Below are 14,618 nucleotides of genomic sequence, written 5' to 3'. Positions count from 1 at the left end.
TGTCTTTTCTTTACAATCTCTACTCTTTCCATGACCATCAATCTATTTTTTAAATACATATTTCCAGTTGTTTTTATCAGTAAATATCTTTTTTTTTAATAATTCTATATATACATATATTATTTAGATATATCAATACGAATGAATATCTGCACTCATACCTGGTGTACTGTAAAACAAAATAATAATGAATCAATATTGCAATAGTTGAAGTTTAATACTACTTTTTTTATAATATATGGTAGTAAAATCACTGAACATTAATAATGATAATAATAATACATTTCAGTACATGCTTAAAGCTGTCAATAAGAATAAGCTTCCATTTCTAGTCTAGTTTTTTTTAATCTTTGGGAGTCGATATAGCCTTTATTCTTCAATAAAGGGTGAAAAACGTAACAAAATATTTATTTGTATTATTTTTTAATAAGATAAGCAATTACATTTTCTGGATATTTCTGTAAATACATTACAACACAATACATTTTTTTTTTTTATATAACGCCTTTCATAACAGAGATATCACAAACCACTGAACAATTAAGAATAAGCCAAATAAAAAGTGAGTCAGCCAAGCGAATAGTCTCAGGTAGTGAATTCCAGAGTCTAGAAGCATGAGTAGAAAAAGCTCTTCCACCCATAGAGACAAAGTGGAAAGAAGGAACAGAGAGTAGACCCGAGTTAGAGGAATGAAGAGAACGACCCAGAGTGTATGGCTTCACCAGCTCACAGATGTAATCAGGGCCAAGTTCCCAACAAGCCTTATAGGTTAGACATTATGCACAGTAAAATATTGTAACCTCTCTCAGTATTGAAGTTTAAATGTTAGGTTATGGATGTAACACTGGTTCCCTGAAAGAGAAGATGACCTCCAACAATACTTTTTTTTTTTTTTTTTTTTTTTTTTAGTCGTTGCCAATTATTTTTTATTATTTTCTCCTCAATTTGAAATGGCCAATTATTTTTAGGCTCAGCTCACCGCTACCACCCCTGCGCTGACTTGGGAGGGCGAAGACGAACACACACTGTCCTCCGAAGCGTGTGCCGTCAGCTGACCACTTTTTTTCACACTGCGGGCTCACCATGCAGCCACCCAAGAGCTACAGCGTCGGAGGACAACGCAGCTCTGGGCAGCTTACAGGCAAGCCAGCAGGCCAGACTACAGGGGTCACTGGTGCGTGGTGAGCCGAGAACACCCTGGCCGACCTAACCCTCCCTCCCCCCGGGCTGCACGCGGCCAATTGAGTGCCGCCCCCTGGAAGCTCCCGTCCTCGGTCGGCAAAGGAATAGCCTGGATTCGAACTCGCGACGTCCAAACTATAGGGCACATCCTGCACTCCACGTGGAGCGCCTTTACTCGGGAGCCTGCACCAACAATACTTTTGGGAAATGTCTGCCATAGGTCAAGTATTCACTGAGCATTTTATATTAGAGCTGCCGATAGGCCCCTCCAAGGAGTGACGTCCTCGGTCCCGCCCTCTGAGGGAACAGTCACTCCATGGAGCTCACTTCCTCTTTTGTATCGAACCCACGAAGGCGACCAATGTGACCTTGCAGGTCAGTAACCCAACGTTCCCTTTCAATTTGAAGACGACCACCAACAATACTTTTGGGAAAGCATACCAAAGCCGTTGCGAGGGAGTGTGAGTGGAGACAGCAGACGAGGGACGTCTCGAGACCACAAAACCATGGTTAGCGGTGCGAGCGTGCAACCTCAAGGACCCTTGTGCCTAATGGGCATAGAGGGATTTACCTCATTAAGTCAGTAGAACCTGATGAAAGTATATGGGGTAGCCCAGCTAGCTGCGGTACACATGTCGGATAGTGAGGCTCCTCTAAAGAGGGTCTACGATGTAACCACTCCTCTGGTAGACTACGTGGCCACCCACCCAGGTAGTGGTAGGCTGGCATTAGCAGTCGAAACTGTGTCCACAATTCAATGAGACAGCCGCTGCTTTGAGAGGGCTTGGCCCAGGGTCCTTGCACCATAGCGGACGAAGAGCTGGTCAGACTGATGCAGAGCTCTCGTCATGTCAACATAACATCTCAATGCCCGAACCAAGCAGAGGGAGTTTAGTCTTCGATCCTCCTCCATAGAAAATGGAGGGGGATTGAAAGCCTCTAGCTCCACTGGCTGTAACCACCTTAAGGGGCGTTCACACCGGAAGCGGCGCGCATGCCGCCTGCTTGTGCGCTGAAGAAAAGAAAACAGTACGGTGAATACCATCAACTGCTCCAGGTGAAGTGGCAGCACAGCATTGTTTAAATAAATAAATACAGCGGGTCTTTAAGTTTACTATACAATTTTTTACATTTTTACTAATGGGTCATTCCCTGTCAATACATCATTGTCACCCATACGTCTCAGATTTGGATGAAAATCTGTACAAAGTTAGTAAAAACGTTTTTACAAAATCTGAAATCTGAACACTCAACTAATAGTTTCTTTGATATGACTGTTTACGACTGGTTGAATTGACACGGAATGACAGATAAGTAAATACAAATGGAAAGTAAACTTAAAACGCCCTGCTGTGTACTGTACTGTCTGTTTTGTTTGCCTGCTGTATTTGCATTTGTTTGGTATGTTTGAAAATGTAAATCATTAGGTAGGTTTCATTAGATTTTTCCAGAGATGTTTAGCTTCCTGTTCTGATGTGAGTTTGCCAGCAGTGTACTCCATATTCCCTTGCAATTGCTTCCCAATCCCCCAATATTGCCTTGCATACTGCACTTTATTAAAACTGTGCCAGCTACTGTCGAAATCTCTTGTCACCAAAAACTTTGTATGAGGTAAAATAAAATGAATTTCTTCCAAATTAATTAATTTAGAATTATAATAATCCCATGGTTTCCCCAAGTTAAAAATACAATGTACATTTTTATTAATTGTGTTAAAAACTTTTAAAATATAACACATGTACACCAAATAAAACATTTTGCTTTATCTTTTAAAAGTTTGTCTGCAGTTAATTTATCCAAAAAAAAAAGCTTACGTTATAGTAGCAGGTGCATAATTATTTTCAATTTGGAGTTTAGCACAAAAAATATATATTATCTAATTTACGTAATTTTGTATATTTAATATTCACTCGGTAATCCCATTTGTACACCCACAGACCTCCATGCTGCAGCTTTTTTATTAATATCTCGGTGACTATTAATTGTTGTATTATACAACGCTGGGAAATCTGAAACTAACAGCTTTTCCTCCATTTTATTTTTTTATTTCTTCCTCGCAAAGGAACCTCCTACTTTTCCCTGATTGGCTGTTGGTAGGTTACGTCACGACGCGGTGCGGCAAAAGTTAAAAGTATTTTATCTCTAAAAGTATTGTCCCTCTGCCGCTGCGCGTAACCGCCTTCATTGAAAACCGTGGCTAGTGCCGTGCCACGTTCGGTGTGAACGCCCCTTTAAGGAGGAATGCGGGGTTCGTGCATAACAATACCCTGTTTACGTCGTCCCAGACGTGCATACAGGAGCTGTGCACCGACAGAGCCTGTAGCTCGCTGACCCGCATGGTGGAGGTGATGGCTAATAGAAAGACTGTCTTCATAGAGAGGTTATTCAACTCTGTGGAATGAATGGGCTCAAACATGGCCTTAGTGAGAGCCTCCAATACATGGTCTAGACTCCATTCGGGGAGGACGTCCTTTCTAGGTGAATGTAACCGCCGAGTGCCCTTCAAAAAATGGAAGGCCAGGAGTAATGGTATTGGCGGGAATGCGTATATGAGTGTCCTGGGTCACTTGTGGGCTAAGACGTCGACGCCTAGTGGACCACCGAAGTGGTGGAGGGAGAACCATAGGGGGCAGTGAGTCGTTTCCGTCATGGCAAAGAGATCGACTCTGGCTTTGCCAAACCACTCCCAAATGTGCTCCACTACTTGAGGGTAGAGCCCCCATTCTGACGGGTGAGGACCCTCTCTCTCTCAAAGTTCTGTTTCTGACAACGTCAACAGACGGAAGGCTATGTAATGTAACCCCGGGGATTGAAGTCCTCCCTGGCGGTTGACTACTGACATGTTGTATGTCTGGACCAGGACATGTCTCTTTTGGAGCGTGTCTGTCATCACTACCTGATGGCTGTGGATCACCCCTATCCTTACACCTTCGCACACGTGAGAGGTTTGCCTCCACCAGCGTAGGGCTTCCCAGCATGTGTGGGACATGGTCAGCCGACGGTGCTTGTCACGCTTGGGGTGTAGCCGGAATTTATTGAGCCATGCCTGAAGCAGGCGCATATGGAGTAATCCCAGCTGGAAGGCTGATGCGGCTGCGGCCATCAGACCCAGCAACCTTTGGCACAACACCAGACGTACTGTCGATCCTTGTTGAAACAGAGATAAACAGTTCTGTATAGCAGCTACTCTGTCATCTGACATGTAGGCTCGCATTGCAAGGTAGTCCAGCCAGAGTCCCAAGTAAACCGTATTTTGCACCGGTACCAATTGGCTCTTGGCATCATTGAGAGTGAGACCCAGCCTCGACAGATGCTCTGTCACGATCGCCATGTGGGCCACTGCTCCTTCCTGTGATTGGGACCAGATCAACCAGTCGTCCAGGTAGTTAAACACCCCGATCCCCTGCAGCCTTAAGGGAGACAGGATGGCATCCACGCACTTTGAGAATGTGCGGGGGGCTAAGGAGAGGCCGAATGGCAGCACAGAAAACTCGAAGACACTTCCCTGAAAAGCCAAGTGGAGATACTTCCTGTATGCAGGATGAACAGGGACATGAAAATATGTGCCGTTTAAATCCACGGTGGTAAACTAGTCGCCTCTCTGGCACTGAGGTGCTGAAGCACTGAAGGCTTCCAACACTGGAGCACTCAGGTGCCAAGGGTGCAGGGGTGCCTGAGGCTCCGAAAGGTGATGAAGCATCGATGAGCGGCTAAATAATGGGGTACTGAAGCACCGAGGGTGCAGAAGCACTGAGGGCACCTTGTGCACTGAGGCTCCGAGGTGCCGAGGGTGTCGAAGCACAGAGGATTGCCGAGCACCAAGGCTGTTTAGAACTTTGGAGCGCTGAGGTACCAATGGCACTGAGGGCACTGAAGGACCAAGAGCACCGTGTGCACTGAGGCTCTGAGGCCCCGAATGGAGAAACACTGAGGGTGCGCAACACTGGGGCACCAGGGGCGCCGAAGCACCAAAGGCACCAAGAGTCAGAGGTCCCGTAGGTGCTGGAGCACCAGGGGCACCTAAACGTCTATGTATAGAGTGTCTGGACACCAAAGCACCAAGGCATGGAGCATCTAAGCACTAAGGGCATAAAGCACCGAGGGTACTGGGGACAGGCACCTAGCCTTTAACTGCATGTTTTTTAAGGCCCAATGCACTGAGGTGGGTGGGCCAAGACAGCCAGTGAACTCTACTCAACAGCGGGGCAAGGTAGAACCAGGCCCCAGTGGAGGAAACACACGTTTCTTTTTTTTTTTTTTTTACTGGAGGCGCTTTAAAAAAAAAGACATACTCACACAACAGCCGAGCTGTGGGGGTAGGGCAGTCACCATGCTAGGTGGGTAGACTGAAGAGTTTTATTATATATCCTCATATTGAAGGGTGAAAATTATGTAAATGCTTTAAATGCCCTGAACTGCCAGCAGAAGCATAATAACTGTCATTAATCACACAGATGTGACACCAGCCGTATGTCAAGTGCTGTATGTCAGATCTTAATACAAAATGAATTTTAAATTGAAATACTTTAATGGAACAGCTGTACTGTAATGTACATTTCCGGGTCCAGGTTTTTTCCATTGATTATGCCACATACAGCAGATAAACACATATCTAATAGTCTTGAAATACTTCTTGGTTAATAAATTTAAGACACTAGCTAAATAAATGTTTGTTTTTTTTTGCCCACAGGCACTTGCATCGGCAATGTTCCCAAAAAAGTGTGTGTGTGTGTGTGTGTATATATATATATATTGTAATTTAGGATATATAAATTGGCTAGATCCAGTAAATGGAAAACGTAATATACATACTGATATTGATACAGAGATCTGTTGGTTACTAATTCATTACAAAGCTCTTTCAAGTTGCAGTTTGTCAATACTCATATCTAACCCAATTAAGAAACCTCCATTTTGTTGCCCACAGTTGTGTCTATAGTTCATACTCTTTTTAAATGTGAATTTACTAGAGAATAAATGTAATGCCCTCTCTGCTGTGGCCAGGGCAGTTTTACTTTATAATAATAAAAAACACAATGACTGACAGGGTCAATCCATCATCAAAAGGAGAATATTACATGTTTTCCTTTTTTCTGGTTACTAATTTTACAATATAGTAGCCTCAACATTTATCAAATGTTTTAGCAGAAAGTTATCAATATTTTAAAGGTGAGAGACAAACATATTACAGTTTGGAGCATCATAATACAAGCCCACTGCCCTTCTTAAATAACTAGTATTGCCCTGATGTCAGTCATGTGGGTAGGCATGGCTTTCTTCACTAAACACTATTAAAATAATTTACAAAAATGAATATACTTTAAAACTAAATTATAAATAAAGGCAATGTATACTGATAAACAGATTTTACTATCCATTTTATATTTATTTAATGTGGAAACCTATCATATTACTGTACTTAATCGGTTGGAGCTCAGTTTTCTTGTATAAGGGGATGGTTGTGGCCTCTTTTTCAAATAATCGTGTGGCTTTCTGGCTTAATCTGCAGGTTGTTAAAAGGAAGCAAAATCCACCTTAATATAAAAAGGGGCAGATGCCTTTAAATCAGACAGCGTCCACTAGAGGGGGTCTGGGCGCTTTCAAACGCTAAACATTTCTATCTCGCCTCAGCCTGAAGATCCAGTAAGTAGAAGATAAATAAGGTTACCTCGTGATTCAAATATCAGACAATTAGATTGGGTGAGAGAGACAAATCACTGCAATATTTTAGAATTTTAAACAGATTCTTTTTTTTTTATTAGTAGCCTATATTGAATTGTGGGAAATACAAAGTTAGCCTAATGTTGAGACAAGCTGCCAACTTTGATATAAAACGCTTTAAAAGGTGGCCTTATACAAGTAAAAGGCGTTTGGCCAACTTCGTATGTACATGTTATCATTATTGGAACGGTGCAGGTATTACTGTGCTTCAGTTTTAGCACAACAACGTTCTCATCGGTAACACTACAGTCAGTGTAATTTTCACTTTGATTTAGTTAGTTCCAGCAGACAATTTTAAGTTTCATTAGCACTCTATATGAATACATACTCGCAAGCCAATGCTAAATAATGTCAAATCTAGACAAGGGGGGTTGATTATTTCAAAAGTGCTCTCAGCAAAGTGTCAGAAACTCAATTTCAATGTTATTTCTGGTCTGGTCAGAACAGAATGTATCGTCATGTGAAAATACAGAACACTATCCCCAAATCCATCAATTAGTAACGTTTATTAAATAAACTTTAATTATAAATGTTAGGATCTGCTTTTAAAAATGTATATCATTGAATATAATCAGTTTCAAATATTCAAATAATAGGCTATTTTATATTATTATTTGATAACTGTAACGGATTAAAATAATAATATTTTAAATCGTGAATATGATTATTTTTTTAGATTAAGAAATGTTTACATCTGTAGCATAAATTAATTACAGTACAGGTACATTTAAATAATTTAAAAAACATACTTTCATTTGGTAGATGTTACATTTACAAACCAAGTTAGCACAGTTGTTCATTACTTAGTCGTGACATAAAAGTAGCTGTGAGATAAAAGATGATGTTATTTTAAAGTCTAAAAACCAAGGCTGTTTTACTCATGTTAACCTGAAATGCGTAACGCGTACGTTAATGCGGGAATGAGTCCCTCTGAGAAGAAACAGGAGTGCTGAAAAAAATCCAGTACACTTTTAAATGAATCAGTTTATTAAATTAATACCTGTGAGTTGTTTTATATAGAAAAAAAAAATGGGTATGTTTTCTCTAAACCAACATCTGCAGAAACCAATTCGTCTTTCTTGCGATGAATCCAGATGTAGGACTGGCGCTAGTCCTGTATGCATTGTTCTTTAGCCGTTTTATAGCCTACTCAAAAACTCACACAGCAGCTATCAACTTCAATTAAATGTCCCACTGTGCATTTATTTTCTTTTTACTCCCAAACGATCGCAGTATTTGTCAACAATTACTAGAGTAGGATCATATAATCCCCTCTCTTATGCTGTACATTGCATAGCCAGCTTGCGTCATGAATGAACCGCACAAAGACAGGGAGCTTTGAGTGAAAAAAAAAAAGAAATAATCATTCGACTGTACAGAGGTAACATCTGGAGACATCTCGGAGGCATCTGTGTATGGTTAAGGTACTGTTAGTTGACAAGGTAATTATTTTACATTTTTCAGTTTAATCTGTTTACAAATGCATTTATCCTTATAGCAATCCATGGTCTCCTCATTTGGAACGAGGCATTCAGATCGCTTTCAGTAATTGAATTAGTTGAGGCTTTGGGAGGAGTTTGTGTTTTTTTTTTGTGAAACGCCCATTTTCACAGTTGAAACCAATGAGGTTGCGCTGTGTGGGGCAGGAGCCGAACCCACTCACACACTCGGTGAGTGGGGCTGCCTTTGCTCTAACCTTCTCATTCCGTTTAACTAAACTGCACGAAATAGCACGTTATCAGCGACTGATTTCATGATTCCTTATATATTGGATGTTGCATTGGGACTACTCGCATTCAGATCCAGGATTTACAACCGGGTGTGCTTTGTTAAAGTGCTTGAAAATGCCTTTTTGCTTTTCGTTTCAGGAAAGGAGTTTTTTTCCTCATCCGTGACAGTTTGAAGACAACCCCTGACTGAGCATCCAGCTCCTTTATTCCTCACGAAAAAGGCATAAAAAACATTTTGGGTCAGCTCTTGGGGTTTCATCTTAAAGTTGAAAAGCGGACTTCAGAAACAGTGGACTTAAAATGAAAAATATGAACTGAAAATAAAATCTACTGTCTTTTATTTCGTTATTCTTTGACTTATTTGCCCTGGTTACTGGTGGTTTGCGTTTTAAAGTGACTGGCTTTACCCTGTCTGTATGAAGACCTGGAAAAACAAGGAGTTTTGTAACACTGTGGATATTATAAATACATTTTCACGTTTTGCTCGCTTTACCTGGATCAGCTTGCACGGTACATGTTGGGTTTGTTTGGAGCGGTCCTGACAAATAAGCAGTGCACACAAGCTGGTACTGTCCAAAACTGATGCAGCTGCTGACAATAACACATAAACTCAACGCGAACATAATATAGGATCTTCAGCTGGAAGAACCATATTGACTTCATCAACGTTATAAACTACGTGAACCGATAAACACTTGCTTTTTCTGTTTTTTTTTTCTTTAATCTAACTTTTACCGTCGGATCTGTGACTCTTGCAGTGGTCAATCCAATTACATTGCATGGGATCGGCACGGTCCAGGCTGCAATAAAAGCTCTTCACGCAGCACCAATACACTCGTATTTTAACGGTATATTTCCAGATACTGACACATAACAAACATTGCTGCATTTTCTAAAACGTCAGGCCCACTGATGTAAATGAGATTAATTTCTGCAAGAAAAAGTGGTCCCTGAGCCGAACACAGCTTTCTAAAAAACAGTTTTGAAGAGGATTGCGCGTCGAACTTTAGTAGTGATGTTGCATGTGGAGATGTTGACGTTCGTTTTTCTGATCCTGTGGATGTGTGTATTTAGCCAGGATCCCGGCTCCAAGGTAGTGGCTGATCGCTATGCCGTCTTCTGGAACAGCACTAACCCCAGGTAAGTAACAATCAAATCGGGGAGAAGGCCTTCGAGGGCCGTGGCTCAGAAACTTACCAAGGGTGGGGAGGAAGAAGTCAGTGTCGAGGCAGTCCCGTTGTGAGGGTAGAGTTTGGTATATGGGGTGGAGAATGTCAGTAAGATGTTTTTAACGATGCTTGTTTAGACTTTAAATTCAGACATTTTGGAAGGAACTATAAGCTATTTATTGTAAGCTTTATTATAACCCCCCCCCCCCCCCCCCCCCTCAACAACCCCCTCACACACCACAACCCCCTCACACACAAGTTAGATATGAATAGTGCCTATTTCATTGTAAGAAGGTTAAATTGGCAAATACCAGCACTATGACCATGTTTATTTGGTCAATTAAAAGCAAACAAAATACAACGTTGTAACCATTTTATCTAGATGGTGCTAGATGTTTCAGTAACATTTTAGTAAAATATAATTCAAGACGCGATACTTTAACGTGAACTTCATGGAACCAGATGTCAAGCTTAAATCAGCGACCACGTTTAATACATGGGTATGTTTATATATCCAGAGGTCAATGCATCACATTCTATTATTTATGTGAACACAACTTGTAACATTGAATCTAAGGTAATGCAAAAAGTGTACGTGGAACACATGCACGGGTAAAAATGTAACATCAGTCGATTTAAAGGATGTACAATTAAAGACATGCACATTTGCACTTATCAAAAAAAAAAAAAAGCAAAACAGAATCTAAAATTGACTTTAATACCCACAAGTAAGGTATACGCTGTTGCACCTAATGCTACTATAAACATAGACTAGTTTATCTGAACACTCTATAAACTATCAATTGTTCAGTAGGCTGTACATCTGGACTGCTGAAAAGTGCAGCATACGGGAGTTTAGATTACTGATAGAAACAGGTGTTCACGCTGTTAATACGCATTGAAACACAGTGCGTCTGGTTCAGATGAGTACAAAACATGTTTTCCATTCAATGTAGTTAACTGAATATTGTCATCTTTATCTTAAACAGAAGTTTCCAAGCAAAACTTTCAATTATTATTTTAGTTCCCGAGGTCGCGAGGCATTCTCTGAGTTATCTCCGGACCATAAACCAAATACTACTGTTTGGTTGAGGATTAGAACATTGATTTTTGTTACAGGTCATGGTTTTATAGATTTTTCTGTGTGGTGAAAAAAAACAACTCTCTTATATTGAGGATTTTTTGCTAATGTGATTTCTCATACACGATAAGTCCGTCTATTATCGTATAGCATCGTCTGGTTCGAAACCCTCAAAGCAGAGTCATTTTAGTTTTCATTGACAGGATCACAGTGCTTGAAGGTAAACATTATTTTTTAACCTTGCAGTGACAGACAGAACAGATCTCAAGTTTAATTTGAATTATGTTAGCTAGAATGACCTTTAAGTATATGTTATTTACAGAGCAATTATTTATGTAAACCTGCAAATCTCTGGTAAACGAAAAATATAGCTATTTTCTTTTTTAAATATGGAGATGATAATTCCTATTCCAGATTTATTTAATATACAATCCAACTTAAAGACTGATATATTACAAACATTACTATGTTAATATGTTATTAAAATGTTGGTCTAATAGTGTGAAAACTTTTGAAATACACAGGCTTTGATTCCTAGGCAAATGTTCCTGCCATGTAAATTCAACAGCAAGTTTGAGTCTAAAATATACTTGGGTGATTAAATGCTAAGCTACTCCATTCATACACAAAGTAATAGTATTGGAACGCACTTCTAAGTTACTGTGCAACTTTTACAGTGGGCAAAGTTAAATGCTTTTAAATTATTTTTTTTTTTTACTTTCAAATTAAGACAAAAAATAGAAAGACTAAACTGTTCTAAACCATATAAGCAACTTAGAACAATGTTTTCCACACCCTTCACAGATACCAATATAAGGAGATTGATTGGAAGCATTACACTTGTATTTGACTGAAGTAACGATTAAAGGTGTAGAACTTGGACTGGGTTATATTTTTTGAGATTGTCGGAGAGCTCCTGTAACAACAGAAAGGGATTGAATATAGATTTATTATAGACTTGTTATAGCAGTGGAAAATGTATGCCTGCTTCCCATAACAAAACTGTTAAGTAGGCTATATCGCTTTTTTTGTTGCATAGTTTCGCTTCAGTTTCTGTGCTCCTTTTCAAATAAATACTGTGTGCCAGGTTTCATTTACTTCAAAGTGCAATTTCCATAGTTTCATGAGAGATAAGTGTAAAGGTCTGAAAACTAGCAATAAGCGACTCATTCAACTGTATTGTATTAACACTTTTATGTATCTAAAGTACCGTCCTGTATTTCCTATCACATTTTCCGGATTTTGAAACTACACCAAATATTGATTTGGTTTCCAGAATTCTATAGGGAACATGTGGTACATCCTCATATAAATCCCAAATATAAACAACAGTAAACAAATGAACATGTAAATCATTTTTAAAAAGAATTGTCGTATATTCAGACATGTACTTTATTGTAGACTGACTGACAGTATTGTGCCGTGCAAATCTCTTTAACAGTCAAAAATAAAAACCTGTTTCCTAAAATAATGCATTCATTACTGTAGTCACTTCAAATTATACAGTAGATTAAGCAAGTGTGTGCCTTTTGTGGATTCGCTCATGGGAATTTCTGGCTGATCTCAGTGTTGGTCTACTAACATCTCCTTAGTCTTTAACTATAAAGCTATTTGTTCTCATGCAAAAACACAAACCAACTCTTCAGCAGATCTTTAGTAGTGATAAACATAATATCATTATGGTTTTAAAATTGATTGGCAGGCATCTTGGAATCACTGTTCTGTTAAAGAAAAATCCAGATGTGCTGACATTTGAGTCCACCCGTCAGAAGTTAAAAAAAAACTCAAACGAATCAGCATTCCTTACTTTAAATTGTACGACAGACAGGGGTAAATTGATATTTTACCCATGCATATAGACAGGGAGTCATTTATTTCCCAGTGTTATTTAATTTCTGAATTTTAATATGCGTCAAATAGACAGTTAAACAGAGAGTTTTTATTTTTTATTTTTATCACAACTTTTCACTGCCTTATGTTGCTAGTTTTCTCACTTTCCATAGCATTATTGAGAGCTTATTTGATTTATCAGCCTTAGGGCATCACTATCTCCCACTAAGCAGAAGAGTGCTTTTCTTATGTGTAGATACATTTTTTCTGTTTAAAGAATTTTAAACATTTTTAGGTTTTTTTTACAGAGGAAGGATTTACTATATATTAAACTGTGTGCATCTGATTTACCATAGTAAACTGCCTGTCCTGTTCACATTGATGGGGTTTACATGTGCATATTGTTTATTTTGTAATGTGCATATTGTTTATGGTTAAACTGGTTAATTATACTGTAGCAACTTTATACCAGTATGTGTTATTTCTTTATCCAGTTTAGTTACAATTACTTACCCACTGCTTTATTTATCAGTAGTGAAAAAACAAGAACATCATAAAAAAGTATTTCAAGAGTTCATTATTTCCAGCTCTGCCGATTCTCTGTACTTTAACCACAAGGGTACTCTGGGTTTGGGCACAATGGAGTGATAGTTTAACAGGCCTAACCCCCCTGTAAGAGAGGACACCTAGTTAAGGGGTTAATTACTGTCCTGGACTTCTCTCCATTGAAACTTGTAAATGCCCTTAACGAAGGGACTGCATAGCAGCCCGCCCGTCAGCCCTGTTTCCTGTTGGCGAGGTTCAGATAAAGATGAGCCTTTCTCTCTCTCCCCCTGTTGCTATGGACCCAGCAATCACACAGCTCCATGCTGGGCTGAGAAAATGAATGAATACAATTAGTACTTCAGGAGCTCTGGCCCCAGCTGGGTGTGCTTGTGAGAAAGACACGCATATTGAAGAGGAATTCTTTGGAAAAAATCTGTACATGAATTGATAGTGTCTTTAAAAGAATTTTAACTTTAATGTTTTGAAGTAAAGCACTTTTTTTTCAATAAATAGCTTCAATTGAATGTAGCGGGTCCTCACTGTTCTTTCCAGAAACACTTGGGTAGTTACATTTTTAAAGTTAAAATTCTGGGATTGTGAATATTTTGAATCACATTTTTAAAAATGGTTTCTATACTGCTGTTTCCGGTTTCCGGAACCTACTAGAATTAATGCGCTTGACACCCAATCCCGAATCCTGATTTACAATTTGCTGTTGCAGTAATATTGTGATTCAAAAAGCAATTTTATTTTGTAATTGTATATATATATATATATATATTTAAAATTAGGCTTAGAAATGCATTTATTTTGAATCAGAAGTTTCTCATGGGAAGTTTAAAGAACTTGTTTATCACCATCCACTTGTTTACCACGATCCACTGTACAGCACAGTTAAAACAGCAATACACTTCTATTTGTAGTTTTGATTTGCTTGCTTTGTGTGTAGAATTAGTTATGTGACATATTTCCACAACTGAAATTGTAACAGTAAATGCTGTAAAATAATTGTAGTTTTATATAATGTACCATTTTTTTTTTTTTTTGCTGTTTAAAAAAAATAATGTTAAGTTGTTTTATACCTGCCAAGGCAAAGCAGAAACCCAAATCCTCTGGGTGCATATCAATTAAAGTAAATGTCTCCTGGCTTTAATAGACACCCAATGTCTAGTACAGCTCCCATCATAAAGAGGCTGTGGTAGCTGTTCCAGTAATTAAACCCTCATAATAACTGTATTATTTCTCATACACTGAGAGAGGAGAAGGCAGAGGGTTCTAGTACTGAGTATGCTCTATCAGGAGAACAATGAAAACTAATTACACACTCTGCTGTCACCATTGTTGCTGGGCTTGTCATTG

At 39.1% G+C, this 14,618-nt stretch overlaps 1 protein-coding gene across 2 annotated transcripts in view; it reads left to right on the top strand.

The window, feature by feature from the left end:
• Positions 1-8,542: 8,542 nt before the first annotated feature.
• Positions 8,543-14,618, top strand: part of LOC117409416 (ephrin-A5) — a 99,709-nt gene continuing 93,633 nt past the window's right edge. Inside the window, exon 1 of one of the 2 annotated variants that reach the window (XM_034015428.3) lies at positions 8,543-9,773. In XM_034015428.3, coding sequence (XP_033871319.1) covers positions 9,649-9,773 — 125 coding nt within the window. In that variant the 5' untranslated portion in view covers positions 8,543-9,648. The remainder of the gene's footprint in view (positions 9,774-14,618) is intronic. The other variant, XM_034015427.3, reaches the window with a different exon arrangement.

Source organism: Acipenser ruthenus, chromosome 2 (assembly GCF_902713425.1).
Source record: "Acipenser ruthenus chromosome 2, fAciRut3.2 maternal haplotype, whole genome shotgun sequence".
NCBI lineage: Eukaryota > Metazoa > Chordata > Actinopteri > Acipenseriformes > Acipenseridae > Acipenser > Acipenser ruthenus.
Note: the sequence above shows the minus strand (reverse complement) of the source record. Positions and strands in the feature narration are given on the sequence as shown.